Below are 19,247 nucleotides of genomic sequence, written 5' to 3' on the forward strand. Positions count from 1 at the left end.
ACATCTTTTTTCAAAAAAAAAAAAAAAAAAAATTTTAATGTGGTGATTTTTGTTTTTCAAAAATGGTGAAACTTTTTTAAATAGGAAAAAAAAAAATACCAAATTAGATATATCTGATGCACTAAAAATTTATCCCTCATAATGATGAATATAAAAGTTGCATCGATGTCCAAGAATAATATTGTGTGACGTAGAGAAAGAGAAACATAATAAAAGAATTTTCATCCAATTTTTTTAAGTTTGTTTTAAGGGTTTTATAAGAGTTATGTTCTAGAAAAAGTGATTATGTAATGTTATAGAGATTCGTTTTGCGTGCCTTAATTTTTTATTTTATTTTTTTGCTTTAAATAATGTGGGGCCCATAAAATATTGTGTGTGTAGAAAAGTTTTTGGTGTCATGTGACATAATAGATGCAAATCCCTTGTTTTAAATATTGTGCATGTACCGTAGGTAGGTATATCTAAAAGAAATAACATAGCTGATGATATGATTTACACAAGTTACAAATTTAAAATGTTATTTACCGAAAAAAAATGATAAATGTTTCCATTACAAATATTCTAAAATAAATTACAATTAAAATAAATCTTTTAATTTAGCCTTACACTACGTGTCTTTTGTAGATATAATATATGGGAAAATGATTTGTTCTTTTAAAGGATGTAATTTATATCTTTTTAGCAATTTATAACTATGTATTAAGGGTGATACATAGCTATAATATTAAAGTTATTCTTTTTTCTTTCTCTTCTGATACTGTTTGCTGACGTGGAAAGTGAAAATAGTATAACTTTAATATTAGGGAAAAGTTCCCCAATGCCCCTGTGGTTTGCTTCAGAATCACCTATACCCCTGTGGTTTTTTTCTATCATATATGCCTATGTGGTTTGCAAAAGAGTATGTTTTTTTATCACATATGCCCCTGTGGTTTTTTATTTTTTACAAAGCACAGGGGCATATGTGATCAAAAAAAATCACAGGGGCATATGTGATTCTGAAGCAAACCATAAGGGCATTGGTGAACTTTTTCCTTAATATTATAACTATATACTACTCTTAGGGGGCATTTGATAGAGGAAAAAAAAATTAAATCGGAAATCATGATTCCCGAAAATAGGTGAGAAAGTGAGTTTCCTGGAAATATTACCAAAAAGTTGTTTTCCTGGAAATGTTGGATTAATTTTCCTGATGCTATGTTTGCTTGATTGCAAAATATTACTGAGAATGTGATTTTTCCGGCCCATAGGAATCCAAGAATACCACCCATTTGGTAGTATTCTTGGATGATATTCTTCGGTAAAATTTGGTCACAAAACAAAATTTCAAGAAAATTTTCAGAAGTCTTCTACTAAACATGGATAAATTGGATTACTACTCTCACTTTCCCAGAAATCTAAATAAAAATCCTTTACCAAATACCCTCTTAGTACATAGTTAAAAATTACTAAAAGGACATAAGTTACATTCTTTAGAAGGACAAACTTTTAACCCTAATATATAATCGTTTATATGAATGTGTAATTGAATATAAAAGAATATGCTCCAAATTAGTTTCTACTTGTCAATTTTCTCACCTTCTTAAGCCATTTTGTTCTTTCAAGGAAAAAGAGAAAATATGATTGATCATGGAATATTGTGATGCACCAAATTTATGCAACTTTGTGAAAATTTATGCAAACTTCTTTACCAACAAAACATGAATTCACGTTTGGAACACTGTAGAGAGAACGAGCAGCAAAGGAAACTTGCTGTTTTGTGGGTTATAATTGGCATTTGGCACTTAGGAAATGGCATGCAAGGACAACCAAATACAGATATAAATGCTAAGATGGCACATACCTTAGGGAAAAGGCAGAACGCGAAATGGGTCACTTACAATTAACATTTTCAGAAGAGAAGTTAATAATGGTGAGACCCCATGCTTTCCCCATCAAAAGTCTGATTCACTAGCTGGCTAGCTTCATTCATCAATACCCAGGGTCACCAATTATGAATTAAATTAAAGAATATTATCGTACTAATTAAGGTAATTCATGTATTTCGAATTTTCAACTCCTGCATACTATTTTAAATATTGAACACATGCATTACCAATCTGAATATCGCTCAACCAACTTTCAGTTATCATCATTTGAGTGGTGGGAAAGGGGGATATAGAACGGTGGATCACTTTATAGCGGGTTTTGTTGTGTATTTTATTATATTAGACCAATAGAATCTTGAAATTTGAAAATAATCATTATTTATAAGTCATTAATTGCATATTTAAAAATAATTTAATAAATTAGAATAGTTAGAGGTAAGTAGATCAACAATTAATATTAAATATAGGATTTATTATTCTTACATTAATATTAAAAATGAGATAATTACGCTCTATATAATGAATACAATGTAAGTATGCAACAAAGCATTTTTTTCCTTAAAATTTTTTGCGTTTGGTTGGAAGATCGAAAATAATACGGTTCGGTCAAGAATTAAGGTTTCGCTAATAATGACCATGTGGCGTTTTGAATTTAGAGAAAGCCAATGCCTCTCATGTATACCGCACCATTACAAGGATAAGCTTTTTTTTTTTTTTTTTTTTAAATTGCTTTTGAAATATATAAGTAATGGTATAATTATTTTCATTTTTATTTAAAATATTTTATAATTTCAATTTATTAAAATTTAAAAATGAATACATATTTACCAATTTGAAAACAAAAATTATTTTAAATCTGTCTTATCACTATTTGAACAAGAATTCCGCTTAAATCTTGGAATCGAGATATATAGCTTGTAATAAAAACAAATAGGGATCATTTCGGCTTTTTGACCTTTTTACCCCTCATTAATTAATTAATAAGTATTTTGTCCCTTGTCCAGAACTATCTATCAATCTGCTCCTCTTTAATCGATTAACTTGAAGATTTATTGGGATAAGATTGTATAGATTAATTTGTTATTCTTTTGTTTGTTAGCTGATATGAGTTGTTAGCTAATATTATTGATAAGTGTAAATCTTTTGTATTATTTTTAGGATAGTTTAAGTATTCTGATAAGATTTTAGTTAGGTTGTTTTGGTTTTCCTTTGTATCATGACTTTATTTAAACAAGCATTTAGCTGTTCAATCAATTAAGTCACATATTTCAAATATTCTTGTTATGGTATCATGAGCCAAAAGATCTACGCCTTTCTTCTTCCTTGCTTTGCTAGCCAGAATCATGGCTGCTTCAAGCAAAAATTTTAAAATTACTGATCCCCGTTCTCCTTTTTACACTCATCCTTCCGATAATCCCGGAATTCTTCTTACTAGACGCGGTTATGCTGCCTCTTCTGCCCAAGCCGCGCACACCATCACCACCCAACCAGAAAATTCCACAACCGGTACTACCTCTTTGCCGAGCCTTACACCGGAAGTGCTTCAACAATTGCTGGCTCTGGTTGATTCTTCTAAACAGTCGTCTGACAAGCTTTCTGATAACACACATACTTCTATTTCATGGCTTATTGATAGTGGTGCATCTCAACACATGACTGGTAACATTGCTTTTTTATCTGATATTCGATCCATATCTCCTTTGTTGTAAATAGTAATTATGTAGTCATTTATTAGTAATTATGTAGTCATTTATTAGTAATTATGTAGTCATTTATTAGTAATTATGTAGTCATTTATTTGTATTTATTTAGTCCGTTACTTGTATATTAGGCCAAGCCCATTAGGTCAAAATTAGGTTAAGAAGTCTCTATAAATAGAGACCCCTATGTACAGATTCAAATACGATTCAATAATATTTCAAATACCCTTTTATTTCAAGTTGGTATCAGAGCTCTCGATCCTGAGGTCTCTGCTTCCGCGCCTATTGTCTTTAGAACAAGAACCTTTTATTCTTTTTGTCTCTCGCTGCCATCAGCCGCCACCGGATTTTTTTTCCGGTGACCTCTTGGACCGAGAAGATCTCTGTTATACTGGATCTCTGTTACTGTTCATCGTCTCCATTTTTCTTCATCACAAGACAGCATCTGTTCATCACAATTGGACCCTTTCCCGGTGGTTTTTCAACTCCGAACAGACCTAGAAAGAACCGCGCTCACCGGACGACGTTGCTCCAGAAATTTCAGACCATACGGCCACCGCACGCGCCCACATGCGCCGCCCCTTCAACCGCGAGTGAAGCCCACGCACAGCCAATCTCACCGGCGCGTGGCGGCGCGTGAGATCATTTGTCCGGATCGGACCACCGCGATCTTGATCTTCCCTTCATCCTCTTTCTGGATTTGTGCTCCTCTCTTTGATCGGACATCGTTTGGTATTTATTTGTGATTTTTTGGCTTCTTGGAGCTTTTCTTTGACCATTTTCTGTGCAGTATGGCCTCTTCTCAAAGGAGTTCTTTTTCAAAATTTTATGATGGTACCTCTTCTAGACCTAAGAGAGATGATCGATGGTGTTCTTATTGTAAAAGAACAGGTCATATCAAGGATTTATGCTTTCGCCTTTATGGAAAGCAATCTGTCTTAGAAAAGATGGCAAAGTTGCGTGGTCAAGCACATTTTACTTCCTCTGAAATAACTCCTACACCTAATAAGACCCAACCTGCATTTCGTCCAGATGAGTTAGAACGGCTCCGAACCATTCTTGATTCTATGAGTAAGCCATCTGATACTAGTGCTTTGACTATGACTGGTATGAGCTCCAAAACTTATTTTTTCCTTTCTTCATGTAATGATTTTAAACATTCTTGGGTTGTTGATTCTGGTGCTACTGATCATATGGCTTGTTGTGCTGACTCCTTTACCTCTTATCATCCTACCATTGGAACTCATACAATAGCCGTAGCTGATGGCTCTCATACATCAGTTGCGGGATCTGGTGACATAAACTTACAACAGTCCTTACATCTTAAGGATGTTCTTCATGTTCCTAAACTCTCCACGAATCTTCTTTCTATTCATAAAATTACAAAAGATTTGAATTGTACTGTAACCTTCTATCCTACCCATTGTGTTTTTTCAGGATCTCGCCACGGGGAAGACGATTGGTAGTGCTAAAGAGCAAGGTGGGCTGTACTATCTGGTGTCACAATCTCCTGCAAATAAAGTAACAAATCACATCTTGATGTCTCATGGTCAATCAACTGCTGATTCTTTGATTTGGCTTCATCATAAGCGCTTAGGTCATCCTCCATTTAGTTTACTCAAATCTTTATTTCCGTCATTGTTTTTGTCTAAATCTGTTGAGTCTTTTCATTGTGATGTTTGTGAATTTGCTAAGCATCATCGTGTGTCTTTTCCTTCTAGTATTACTAAGAGTGTTGAACCTTTTGATCTTATTCATTCTGATGTTTGGGGTCCCTCTAAAGTCCCTCATGGTTCTGGAAATAGATGGTTTGTTTCTTTTATTGATGATTGCACTCGTGTAACTTGAATATACTTAATGCGTGAAAAGTCTGAGGTACCACAACTGTTCTTTCAATTTTATAAAATGATTGAGACCCAGTTTGGTAAAAAACTCAAGAGACTAAGAACAGATAATGGTACTGAATATGTTAATCATAGCTTTTCCCAATTTATAAGAAATAACGGTATGATTCATGAACTTACTTGTGTTGACACCCCCCAACAGAATGGGGTTGCTGAAAGAAAAAATCGTCACCTTCTTGAAGTGGCTCGTGCATTAATGTTTCAGACACATGTACCCAAATACTATTGGGGAGATGCTATTCTTACTGCAGCATTCTTGATCAACCGTTTACCCACTCGGGTACTTGACCATGTAAGTCCTATTCACTCTATGACTTCTTTTTTCCCTTCTATTCCAACTATGATGAGTCTTCCTCCACGAGTGTTTGGGTGTGTTGCTTTTGTTCATGTTCATAAACATCATCGCAGTAAGTTGGACCCTAGGGCTATTAAATGTGTTTTTCTTGGTTATGTTCCTGATAAGAAGGGCTACAAGTGCTATCACCCTAGTAGAGGAAATTTTTTGTTTCTATGGATGTTACATTTCAGGAATCTGAGTCCTTTTTCCAAGGTCCTCATCTTCAGGGGAGAATCCTTCACCAGAAATCTCATCACCTCCCTTCTTTGAGTTTGAATCATCAGTGTCTACTCCTTTACCTATGTCAGTGTATCCTCCACCTGGTCCTGTTCCTCCTGTGTCTGTTTCTCCTTTGTCTGTTCCTCCTGTGTCTGATCCTCTTGTGAGTAATCCTCCTGTGACTGATTCTCCTGTGATTGATACATCAAGTACACCAGAGATACGAAAGATTATGACACCTGAAAGAAGGAAACAGCCCACATTGTCTCAGCAGCAACCTCAATCGTCTGAACCACTGGTAAGTCCTGAATCTCATATTTCTGATCATGATGTTAATACTTCTGATGACTTACCCATTACTACTGATTCTGATGATTTACCCATTGCTCTTAGAAAAGGAAAAAGAGCTTGTCCCAAGAAATCTTGTCCCTCCTGCCCCTCTTGTACTCAATACCCTATCTCCCATTTTGTTTCCTCTGCTAATCTTTCTGTGCAGCACAAAAGCTTTGTTTCAGCACTAGACTCTATTGCAATCCCAAAATCAGTACATGAAGCCTTGAAAGATAGGAATTGGGCTCAAGCCATGCAAGAGGAGATGAATGCATTGGAGAAAAATAAAACATGGGAGGTTATTGATAGACCTACTGGAAAGAAAGCAGTAGGGTGCAGATGGGTTTATGCCCTAAAATATAATTCTGATGGAACTCTTGAGAGATACAAAGCTCGATTAGTTGCCAAAGGTTACTCTCAAACCTATGGCATTGATTATGAAGAAACATTTGCTCCAGTTGCAAAGATGAATACGGTGAGAGTTTTGTTATCCCTTGCTGCGCATTACAATTGGGATATAAACCAATTTGATGTGAAGAATGCTTTCCTCAATGGTGAGTTAGAAGCAGAAGTCTACATGGAAATTCCGCCTGGTTTTGATTCTGTGAAGGGAGAAAATAAAGTTTGTAAATTAAAAAAGGCCTTGTATGGATTGAAGCAGTCACCTCGTGCCTGGTTTGGAAAGTTTACTAAGGTTATGATGACCTTAGGATATAAACAAAGTCAAGGAGATCACACTCTTTTTTTCAAGCACTCCCAAAATGGGAAGCTTACTGTGCTCCTTGTATATGTTGATGATATTATTATCACAGGTGATGATTTTGTGGAGAGACAGATTCTGCAAACACGGCTTGCCTCTGAGTTTGAAGTCAAAGACCTTGGGAAACTGAGATATTTCCTAGGGATAGAAGTAGCTCATTCGAGCAAAGGAATCTTTATCAGCCAGAGGAAATATGTTCTTGATCTTCTCAAAGAAGCAGGAAAGCTCGGGTGTAAACCCTCTAATACTCCTATTGAGCAGAATCACAAGATGGGCTATGAAGAGGAGAGTCCTCCAGTTGATAAAGGACAATATCAACGGCTAGTTGGGAAATTGATATATTTGGCCCATACTAGACTAGACTTAGCTTATGCTGTTAGTGTTGTCAGTCAGTTTATGCACGATCCAAAGGAGAAACATATGCAGGCAGTAGAGAGAATTCTTCAGTATCTGAAAGGTACTCCTGGTAAAGGGTTGTTATTCCGATGTGAGGGCAATCTATCTTTAGAAGTCTACAGATGCTGATTATGCTGGATCCGTGACTGACCGTCGTTCTACCACTGGTTATTGCATGTTTCTTTGTGGTAACTTGGTGACATGGAGAAGTAAGAAACAAGATGTGGTCGCCAGATCAAGTGCAGAAGCTGAATTTCGAGCTATGGCTCAAGGCATTTGTGAGTTATTGTGGCTGAAAATTGTACTTGATGATCTAAAAATAAAATGTGAGGGACCTATGAAGCTGCTATGTGACAATAAGTCCGCTATTTGTATAGCTCATAATCCAGTTTAACATGATCAGACTAAACATATTGAGGTCGACCGCCATTTCATCAAAGAGAAACTTGATAGCGGGTTGATTACCACTCCATACATTCCCACTGGGCGTCAATTAGCTGATCTATTGACAAAGGGGCTTCCTTCAGATAGATTTCAAGAACTTGCTAGAAGCTGGGAATGATAAATATCTATTCCTCAGCTTGAGGGGGAGTGTTGTAAATAGTAATTATGTAGTCATTTATTAGTAATTATGTAGTCATTTATTTGTATTTATTTAGTCCGTTACTTGTATTTTGGGCCAAGCCCATTAGGTCAAAATTAGGTTAAGAAGTCTCTATAAATAGAGACCCCTATGTACAGATTCAAATACGATTCAATAATATTTCAAATACCCTTTTATTTCAAGTTCCTTGTACCGTGGGTTTGCCTAATGGAAATCGAACAACTGCAGTAAAGGGTGGCACTGTTTCATTAACTTCTTCATTAGTTCTAACTAATGTGCTATATGTTCCATCTCTCACCTGCAACCTGATTTCAGTCTCTCAGTTAATAAAGTCAAATACATGCTACGTAATTTTTATTGACAAAAATTGCATATTAGAGGACCAACACTTGAGGACAACGATTGGATGGGATGATGCGCAGGAAGGGGTGTATGTCTTGAGGAATTCGTCAATTTTCACTAATGCAATACAAATTTCGGATTCTTCCTCTTTGTGGCATAGAAGACTTGGTCATCCTTCTCGACATTATCTTTCACTGCTTCTTTTTATTTCAAGCTCGAATAATGCTGGTTTTTGTGATGTATGTTCTAGAGCTAAACAGGCTCGTAGTCCATTTCTAATAAATAAAAAATGCAGCTTGCATGCCTTTGATTTAATTCACTGTGATCTCTGGGGTCCTTATGCTACTGTCTCCTTCACTGGTGCTAAATATTTTTTGACTATTGTGGACGATTACACTCGAAATGTGTGGGTATTTTTAATGCAAAATAAAGGAAAAACATATTCACATTTGAGTTTAACAAATCACTGTACACTGATAATGACGACACTAGCCAAGGGGTGGTGTGTGTGCATAGTAACAACATAACAATCATAAAGAGTGAATATAATATACCTACAGGCTTTACATCTTATTTATAGAGTTTACCTGTAGATAGTTGAATTTTGAATCCTAGGAAGCTCTTCTGAGGGCCGATGTCCAGGTTCATTGCTATCGTATTAGAATTAGCATATTTGATTGATGTTTTCCTTTATTTGCCTTAGTTTTCTCTTTGTGTTACCCTTTATTAGGCCTTCCAGAACAAGGCCCCCCTTATATGGATCCATAACAATCACTTAAATATAAGGTAATGAAGTACATGCTCACCAAATAATAATAATAATAATGAAGTACATATTACACTCATAAATATAATTTGAGTACATGGTTGTAGCCTTAGGTAAAAGACTAAAAAGTGTAAAGAGTGGGTTGAAGAGACATTTGGTGGGGTCACGATGAGTTTCCAATTTACTATGTATTAAGGGTCTATGTGAGCATGAAATTGATTTAAAAGTAATTAAAACTTATGAGAATTATAATTAAATTGTTATTTTATTTTCAACAATATTCTTATAAGATTTCTTATATTTTGCAGTAAATTTTAGCTCAATAAAGAAATAAATTGGAGAGATCAAGTGGAGTTGCTTTGGATTTCTGAATCATTCAAGATCTTATCAAATCTTCCTTTGAATATTTTTAAGTAAAGTTTTCCATTAAATAAAAAGGAAAATATTTGAAGGATTGGATCAAAGATATGATTAGAGATTCTAGTGAAGATTCTATTGAAGATATTGTGGAAAATTAAAAGATATGATTCATCCCTATAAAAAGGAAACTCTTGGAAACACAAAGCACAATTCGCCAGAAGCAAGCAGATTGAGAAGAAGGAGGAGAACACCAGATACCAGAGTTGGAGATTTCAGAAAGAGAGGAGCTTGAAGGAGACTGAGCACCATTGATTCTTTCTCTTCATCTTCTTATTTTCTTTTCTTGTTATGAATTCCTTTTATTATTTTGAATTGTTTAAGTCAGATATGTCTGGCTAATTTTTCTTTGTAGTTGGGATCATGGATCCAATGTGAATCATTTATATTTTTTAAATTGTTTTATAATTGTTTTAATTTAATTAGTTTTATTCTACCTGAGTGAATTTTTTCATATCCTTTTTAGAATTGATCGCTCTATTATAGGGTTTTGAGGGTTAGAGTTCACAATAGGAATATCGAGGTTTTAATTCAGACAAGGGTAGAATAACAATCTGTGCATGATCTAGACATAGACTTACATAGATTGCAGACTTTTAAATTCATCTGCTTAATATTTGATTCAAGAGGGATCAATATGACACTAGGGTTATAATTGGGTTAAAAGGTTGAATACGTTAAGACATTAGGGTTCAACTATTTAATAGGAGAAAGATGAATTGTATGAGCTAATGAGTTAATTGGTTATAAAATTTAATTTAGAATTATAAAGGAAGATTGGAGGTGAAGTGAATCCTGGCTGCAGTTTCTTTATATTATTTACTCATACCTTCCTTGACGTTCTTGATTATTAGTGAATGCTTTTGCTTATTACTGTTTTTAATTTTAATTCAAAATCTACTGTCTTATTAAATCGAATTTTCCAAATTAAGGGGACGAGTTAGAATAATAATTGGTGCATTAATCCTCGTGGGAACGATCTTTTCTTATCACTTTATTACTTGGAACGATCGATATACTTGCTTTAATCGCAACAGGTCATCAATATTAAGAAATGACTACAAGCAAAATTGGGTGCTATAATGAGTATATTACGTTCTAGTAGGAGTGTAAATGGACAAGCTGGCCTAAGATGGGCCTACGGCTCAACCTATATCAGGCCAGATTCAGCTTATTACATATAGTCACATAAAACAATCTTAGCCTTAAAAAAAAACCTATTTAGAAACCAGGTCATAGACTTTTTTTTACATGCCAAACCTATAAGCTTTCATGTCGACCTATATTATATTATTTATTTAAAATAAAATAAATAAATTATTATTTTTATAATTTTGAATAATAAAGTAATATATATTTTTTTATTATTATTATTGAATGCCTAATAGGCTTAAATAAGCTACCAGGCCTAGGCCAATTTTTTTTTGTTTTTTAAATATAGGTTAAAACAAACTTATAATTTAGACCTACACAAACTAACACACTCGACCAATAGTTGTAAGGGCTTCTTAACTAGTAATAGTTGAAACCATATTTATGCTTACCAAAAAAAAAAAACCATATTTATAACATTAGTTTCACAATAATATTAATAAAAATATTCGATAAACACAAGAAAAAAATCTAAAAGTATTTGAAAAATCAACGGGATTCGAACTTGAGTTCCCTGGTTTAAAAATTGGAAGGCTTACTACTGGTCAACTTTTTTTTATTTAACATATTGTTCAAAATTTATTATTTATTATATATTATTTTGAAATCCGATTAAAACCATAAATTCAATGGGTTTATCATCTATCATTTAACATGACCACAAAAATTTTCCTACACATACAACATTTTGTGGGACCCGCAGCAAAAAAAAAAAAAAAACTTCGGCACGCAAAACGAATCTCTATAATATAACACAATCACTTTTCCTACAACATAACTCTTATAAAACCCAAATCCAATAATCTAGTACTTTGACCAAGTCGATGACCGAGCCAAATTTTAAAACACCGGTGTCAACTTCCAACTAATTTTCAGCTTCAACTAATAGTTTTTTAGCTAAATAATCTATAGATTCAAAAATTCGTAATTAAATTTCAATTTTAATTACGATACTTAATCTTAGATTCTTAAGGACTAAATTAAAAAAATCAAAAAATTACAATGATCTAATTATAAAAACTTTTTCGTCCTAAATGTAGTCAAGTGTTTATGTTTAACGATGTTTTTTTTTTTTTTTTTTTTTGTAAATTATGTTTAACGATGTTTTGACGACAGGGATTCAACAAAAAAATTTGGATACTATAAAAATCTAATTATAAATTTATTAGAATTCGAACTCATAAATGTAAATTTATTTACGCAGTTCATATTTCTCCACTTCCTGAAAGAGTTATCATAATATCTCCTTCAGTCGGGCAAAAATGGCAATATTACGGTGCGTTATGAAACCAATCACCCCGTGCCATCACTGAAACTGATAGTTCCTAAGGCTTTATTTGAGAGTTAATTTTAGGAGGGAAAGGAAAGCGAATGGAGGGTTTTAGAAAGCTCTTAGCTTGTTTGTGAGTTAAAAAAAAAGAGGAAAAGAGTTTGAAGATTTTTACTAAACCCTCCAAAACCCTCTTTCTTCTTAAAATTAAAGTTCTCCCAATTTGAAAGATTTGAGAGGGAAAATATTGAAAATTACTTTTCTACCCTTAGCATTAAAATGTTAAAACTACATAATTGTAAATAATTTTTAAATGCGATGTTATTAGAAAAGTCTCAAATACCGACATAATTTATTGACGAAAAATATTTCATAAAAAATAGTGATGAAATTTTTGATGAAAATCATATACGTCAAAAAATTTCCGTCAAAACTAAAGACAAAATTAAAGACGGAACCAGATTTTGCCATAATCACTAACATAAATTTTGTACGTAAAAAAAAGTTCAGTCACAATTATTGATCGAATCTAAATTCCATCGAAACTTTTAACGAAAATATTTCCGTCCAAAATTTTGATGTAACACATTTCCATCGAAAAGTTTTGACGTAAAACAATTACGTCAAAATTTTTTACGGAAAATATTTCCATCAAAATTTGTGAAAAAAGTTATTTCTGTAAAAAAATGTGACGAAATTTTTTTTTTTTGTCAAAATTTTTTATGCAATCTAAATTTTGCCAAAATATTTCACAAAAAAACATATTTATCGAAATTTTTGACGAAAAATATTTTCAGCAAAATTTTTAACGAAATACATTTCTATTGAAAATTGTTGACGAAAAAAAATTTCATCAAAATTCTTAGCAGAATTTAAATTTCGACGAAAATATTTTCATTAAAATTTTTGACACAAAAAAATTCTGTCAAAATTTTTAACGAAATACATTTCCTTCAAAAAATTTTGACGAAAATATTTCCGTCAAGTTTTTTGATAAAAAATGTTTCCATCAAAATTTTCAACGGAACTCATTTCTGTCAAAAAATTTCGACAGAAAATATTTTCGTAAAAAATTTTGACAGAAAATATTTCGACAAAAAATTTTGACGGGAAAAATATTTTGTCAAAATTCCTTACAAAATCTAAATTTCGTCGAAAGTTTGAATGAAACATTTCCCTCAAAATTTCTAACAAAACAATATCTGTCACAATTTTCATCAGAACACATTTCAATCGAAATTTTGAACGGAAAATGTTCCGTTAAAATGTTTGAAAGAATTCTTTTTTCGTTTAAAACATCTGATGGAGGAAATCTTTTTCGTCAAAACTTTTGAGGAAAACTAAATTTCGATAGAAAATTTATTTTTGTAAAAATTTTCATCGGTTGAAAAATTCTGTCGCTTTTCGACGAAAAGTATTCCAACGATTCATCGTTTGCAACGTAGAAATTTCATCGAAAATATGATCTTTTTTTGTGGTGTCAAAAGTACATAAATAATTTTTTTAAATTTTTTTAGATTTAATTTAATTTAATTTGTAAAGTATAATAATTATATTAATTCTAAAAAAAAGGGTAAAATGGTAAAAATATCTCATTGACCATCCATTATCCTCCCATTCCTTTTTTTTTACTCCTAAACAAGGGAAGGGGATACCCTCCAATTTCCTCCCCTTCCTTCCCCTTTGAATCCCCTTCCTTCCATTCTCCTCCAAACTCCCAAACAAAGCCTAAACCCATTATCGTCTATCAAATCAAACATCCCCTCGCCCTCAATTTTAAATTTGAATCAAGTTAAAATGTTTGTTTTAAAAGAAATTTCATGTGTATTTTTTCTTTACGTTACGTTGTAGGAGATAAATTTATTTTCTATGCACAATTAAAATTATATGAGACCTATATTTTTATTTTTTTTCTATTCTCCTCATATCTCTTTAATTTTATACATTTTATATATGTGTAGATGATAAATTTATCTCCCATAATATAAAAATTATTAAACCCTTAATCTTATTAAATCATTGTAGTTTGAATTTGATCTCTAAAATTTACCCATTATAAGTTTTAAGTTTAATTTTAATATATTGTTATTTTGAAATAATTTATCATTTAATATTTTAAGTTCATTAAATAATATGATAAAATATCGTTAAATTATAATATAATTTGAAAGCCTATACGAATTAAATTCACAAGCTCTAAAGATGAGTTTTATATAAAATTACCTTCTTAAAATTCTTTTCACTGACATTTTTTTATTTACAAGATAATGACTTACTTTACTACTTACATATGGCCGATTAAGAAAGTTTTATTAAAAAATAAACAAATAAACTTTATTGATCAATCAAGTATTTCTTTCTGAAAAAATAATTAGTAAAATTAAATAATTAAGGGTGATATGACATCAATTAAATTATGTTTACTTGTAAAAAAATAAAATTAATTACCTATAAATATTTTAGTTATTATCAAGTCCCTAATAAATAAACAAAGGGAAAAACTACTCTTATAATACATATGATAACTTTCTTTCTTACACATTCTTTGATGACTGTGCCACCTTTTTTTTTTCAGATGGTGGAGCCCACAAATTTATCTCTATGACATAAAATAATTTATCTCCCTTAACATGATATTAATAAAACCCATAAACAAATTCTAAGAATCAGTTTTGTTTTTTTTTGTTTTAAAAAAAAAAAACCAAATCAGGCACCTCATATTTATAGTCAAACAAACAGATACGGAGGCTTCAAACCAAGATAATATCACTCTCATCAACCAGTCTTCCTACTCCCACTCTCTCTCTCTCTCTGCGTGCAAAATCAGCAGTCCGGCGACTTCTCCGATCAGGTTCCGGCGAATCCATATGGCAACACTATGAATGAGGAACCACCTCCGGCGATTCTCATGTCGCTTTCTTGCATCTCCGACTACGACCTCCTCTGCCGCGAGGATACCTCCGGAATCCTTTCGGTAGAGTCGCCGGAATGCTCCTCCGACCTCGATTCCTCTCTGCTTTCGTCGTCGTCTTCCTCCTCATCGACGGAGGAGTCCATCGCTTGTTTCATCGAGCACGAACGCAACTTCGTTCCCGGTTTCAACTACTTGTCAAGATTCCAATCTCGCTCTCTAGACGTCAACGCCAGAGAAGAATCCGTTGCATGGATTCTCAAGGTAAATATAACAAACTCACTTTCTTCAACAATCGGACACTCCGTTTCACTCATATTACATTAATGCCACTCGCCGAACTGCTCGACGCTAAAATGCGCCCGTGGTGCAACCGTCTCCCCGTAACGGCCTAGATTCTAGTCTCTACTAGATCTGCATCTTTACCGGCTCTCACAACCGGAGTTCACGGCGTTGATAAGTCCTAGATTGACGGCGTTGTTATTATTATAATTATTGTTGTTTTTGTTTGTTTCCATGCATTGATTGTGTGATACGTGATTCGCAGGTACACGCGTACTACGGCTTTCGGCCACTGACGGCGTACCTTTCCGTCAATTATATGGATCGGTTCTTGGATTCTGGCCGGTTGCCGGTGAGCTCTTCTTTCTCGGCAGCTTTAAAATGTTACATTAAATTTCCAAAAGTAGAAGAACTCGGAGGAGAAATTGACAATTTGGTGATTATTATTATTATTACATCATGTGCGTGCCAAGAAAATTTTTATGCGGTAATTATGTTTGACTTTTCAAACGAAAAAGTTATAAATGTTTACCACAATAAATTCTCATATTTTATTTTGTTTTCTTCATATTATAACGCACTCTCAATAGAAAGTTATAAAAGTTACGCAAAATTATATTGCTAAGATAATGTCATTATTCATATATATATATATATATATATATATATATATATATATATATAATACGCTGATGTGGTACTTTATTTTTATTTTTTTCATCATGCTGGTTACGTACAAATATTATAAGTTTTAATTATTATGTCGAGAAAATTCTAAGAGGAGTTACTATTCCATTAGCCTCTCAATCATTGATTAAACAACGCATTTATTTTTATGTTCTACTGATGATTTAATCATCTTTTCATATAAATATTATATTTACCCAAATGTTATACAGGTACGGAATTATGGAATACTTATACGACAATTAAATTAACACTTTACCAAAAAAAAAAAAAAAAACAGAAGCGTGTAAATATCAACAATCTATGTATTGGAGAATACATACTGTTGCAGTATATACAGTGGATTACAGAAGCTTCTAGTACTTTATCTGTCAAGTGAGGGACATATACTAGTATTTTGTCCCAGAAATTTTGAGGAGTGGTACTAGTATTTATCGAGAGGTCGAGATAGTAGAAACAATTACTATGGTGATGATGATATTGACCTTTCCAATTTACTGTTTGATATATTTATATATGTTTACAGCAAACAAATGGGTGGCCTCTGCAACTTCTATCTGTTACATGTTTGTCTTTAGCTGCAAAGATGGAGGAACCTCTGGTTCCGTCTCTCTTGGACCTTCAGGTAAAGTCTTATCTGTATGGGCCTCGATCTTTGACTAGATTCAATAAAATTATATCAAATAGGTTCCTAATTAAATGAAATTAATTAATATTAATGGTTACAACTCTGTTGATTTGGATAATACTGTCTCATTCATAATGTGCATAGTGCAGGTAGAAGGTGCCAAATACATATTTGAATCTAGAACGATTGGTAGGATGGAGCTACTTGTTCTGGCTGTCTTGGATTGGAGGCTAAGATCAGTCACCCCACTTAGCTTCCTCGGTTTCTTTGCGTGCAAGCTAGATTCAACTGGTACTTTTACTGGATTCCTCATTTCACGGGCTACAGAAATCATCTTATCTAATATCCAAGGTATATTATATATTCCTATAGCCGTTCAAAATGCTTTGGATACTAGAAAGTAATGAAGGTATGTATTGTGAGTTGCCAAGATTAATGAGTTTTCTGTTTGAATACTTTGTCCGCAGAGGCTAGCTTTCTTGCTTACAGGCCATCATGCATTGCTGCAGCAGCCATACTCTCTGCAGCCAATGAGATTCCTAATTGGTCTCTCGCTAAGCCTGAGCATGCTGAGTCATGGTGCGAGGGCCTAAGAAAAGTAAGCATGTATTCTGGTATATTATGATAAAAAAAAAGTGAGTTTATGTATATGTTTCAAATGAACATATCGATCAGGTTGCCAAAGCACATATTTCTTATTGTTGCAGGAAAAAATCATAGGGTGCTACCAGTTGATGCAAGAACTTGTGATAAACAATAACCGCAGCAGGAAGCCCTCTAAAGTGTTGCCACAGTTGCGAGTAACAACTCTGAACCGAATAAGGTCAAGTGTCTCATCATCCCCATCGTCCTCCTCTTCATCCTCCTTCTCATCCTCTTATAAAAGGAGGAAATTAAATAACTGTTTGTGGGCAGATGATGACAAAGGAAACTCCGAGTGAAGAGAAAAGGAACATAAATAATAAAGGCAGGAGGTAAAAAAAAAAGTAGTCAAGCTGTCTAGAAACCTCAACATTTTTTAGAGGGTTTTTGTGATTAAAAATTGACTTGAGTGAGGGCGTAGATTATTTAGTATATATACTGTATGAATGAGATTTTGATGGGTTTGGAGAAATTATAATTATTGATATTTATTTTTTGTTGATGGGTATTGCCATTCATTAATGGCTTTGCGGATTCCTAGGGGAGGGGGATCTTGTAAACATAAATGTATTGCTGTGCAAAAGTAAGTGAGAGAAGGGAAATATTGAAATAGAGATGGATGCATTTAATGTGTTTGGTCTTGTAAGTGTGGAAAAGAGAAAGAAGTTGAGCTGGGGTTTCAAAGGTTGCATTGATTATAGGGGAAAGAGATCAAAGATGGTGGGGCAGTGCTCTCTAGAGGTAGGGAAGAAAAGCAGAGAGGTTTAAAAAACTAGGGGATTGAAACTATTTCTGAGCCGTTCATGTCATGGGATTTACAAGTCAAGCTTTCTCATCTTGGCCACTATTTCTTCAACTTGCGCGTTCCTTTGATGGGATACCCTCAACAATAAAAAAGGAACAGAAGGATAATAAGCAGAAGATGGTTTCATTTTGTGGACTTTTCTTATGGCATGTGTGCAGATGGTGCTGGTGCGTGCCCATCACGTGCGTATCAGTGAATGTGTGAATTTTTTTTTTCCTTTCGGCTTTTCGGGGTGGGAGCTGTTTATTTTTTTATTTTGTTTTCCTCTTTGGCCGCGCAGTTTGGCCTAACTAAACAGGACTCCAATGCCTGGTGTCCACGCGTGTAATGGAAACACGTGTATATAGTTTTAAACTCTGAATTTTTTGATTTGTTTTTAAGGGGGGGGAGAACCCTCTTTACATAGTGGCCTAATTGGTCTTTGGGGCCTTTTCCTGTGTGATGTGTATTGAATTCATTAATATTAATTTCATAGATTTGCTTCAGTCAGATATCTTTTTATTTCTCATTCTGTTCTACTTTATATCCACGGAAATTCCTGACTTATCCTTGAATGAATCATGTGATTCATTGGCTTTGTGACCCCAAAGTAATTCGAACATGAAATTTATATAGGATATATCCATTTGCAGCTAAATATACAATTGAATTATTAGATCCACTTATCTTATGAGCTTATAGTCCACTCAAAAATCTTAGTTCACTATTTTTTTTTAAGTAGACAATGGGTCCAGCATAGTGCTTTCGCCGTTGGTGTTCTTTCTGATCTCTACGCATTTCATCGCTCCACCGGAAATTCTCTCTGCCCCTACCATACTCCAGCTTGATAGTTTCCATTGCCTGTCCAGGGTTGGGCCCTGAAACTTGACGGCGAACTTAAAAAGCCACCTACAGACCGCTTTACGCCCAATCATTTCGGATAACACTTGCATCCTCTGTCTTACCGCGGCTGCTTGCATCCTCTCCTCTACCAAACGCCCAATCAGGGAAAATCTTAGTTCACTATTTGGTATTTGCTGGGCCATAGCATATGATTCTCAATTGAGGTACTTTGTAGGTTTGCCATTTGTTTTTATCAATGAAGGAAAAGAAACTATAAGACCCTCTCTGGAATCTAGTGAGGCAAAACGCTGAAGCGGGTGGACTCGTGGGTCCCGCTAGCTATAAAGATGACCAATCAGTGATTATGACTTCTCAGTTAGCCAGTTCCTGCTCGTGACCGTCCCGGCA

General features: G+C 33.8%; 1 protein-coding gene across 1 annotated transcript; it reads left to right on the forward strand.

Annotated features, from left to right (window-relative positions):
* Nucleotides 1-14,829: 14,829 nt before the first annotated feature.
* LOC133302891 (cyclin-D1-1-like) lies at nt 14,830-18,493 on the forward strand. The gene is made up of 6 exons (XM_061502708.1): nt 14,830-15,237; nt 15,521-15,607; nt 16,469-16,567; nt 16,720-16,921; nt 17,038-17,168; nt 17,278-18,493. The coding sequence occupies exons 1-6, from the start codon at nt 14,941-14,943 to the stop codon at nt 17,509-17,511; spliced, it is 1,050 nt and encodes a 349-aa protein (XP_061358692.1). The 5' UTR covers nt 14,830-14,940; the 3' UTR covers nt 17,512-18,493.
* The last annotated feature ends 754 nt before the right edge of the window (nt 18,494-19,247 follow it).

This window comes from Gastrolobium bilobum, unplaced genomic scaffold (assembly GCF_033153095.1).
Source record: "Gastrolobium bilobum isolate Gb01-03AN ecotype WA unplaced genomic scaffold, APGP_CSIRO_Gbil_v1 utg48796, whole genome shotgun sequence".
Lineage (NCBI taxonomy): Eukaryota > Viridiplantae > Streptophyta > Magnoliopsida > Fabales > Fabaceae > Gastrolobium > Gastrolobium bilobum.

What these genes read in the sequence shown, in the direction of transcription:
- LOC133302891 (XM_061502708.1), top strand. Translation starts at nt 14,941, where the DNA reads ATGAATGAGGAACCACCTCCGGCGATTCTCATGTCGCTTTCTTGCATC. An exon ending in CCGTTGCATGGATTCTCAAG is followed by an intron (nt 15,238 to 15,520) that starts GTAAATATAACA and finishes CGTGATTCGCAG; the next exon opens with GTACACGCGTACTACGGCTT. An exon ending in CATCTTATCTAATATCCAAG is followed by an intron (nt 16,922 to 17,037) that starts GTATATTATATA and finishes CTTTGTCCGCAG; the next exon opens with AGGCTAGCTTTCTTGCTTAC.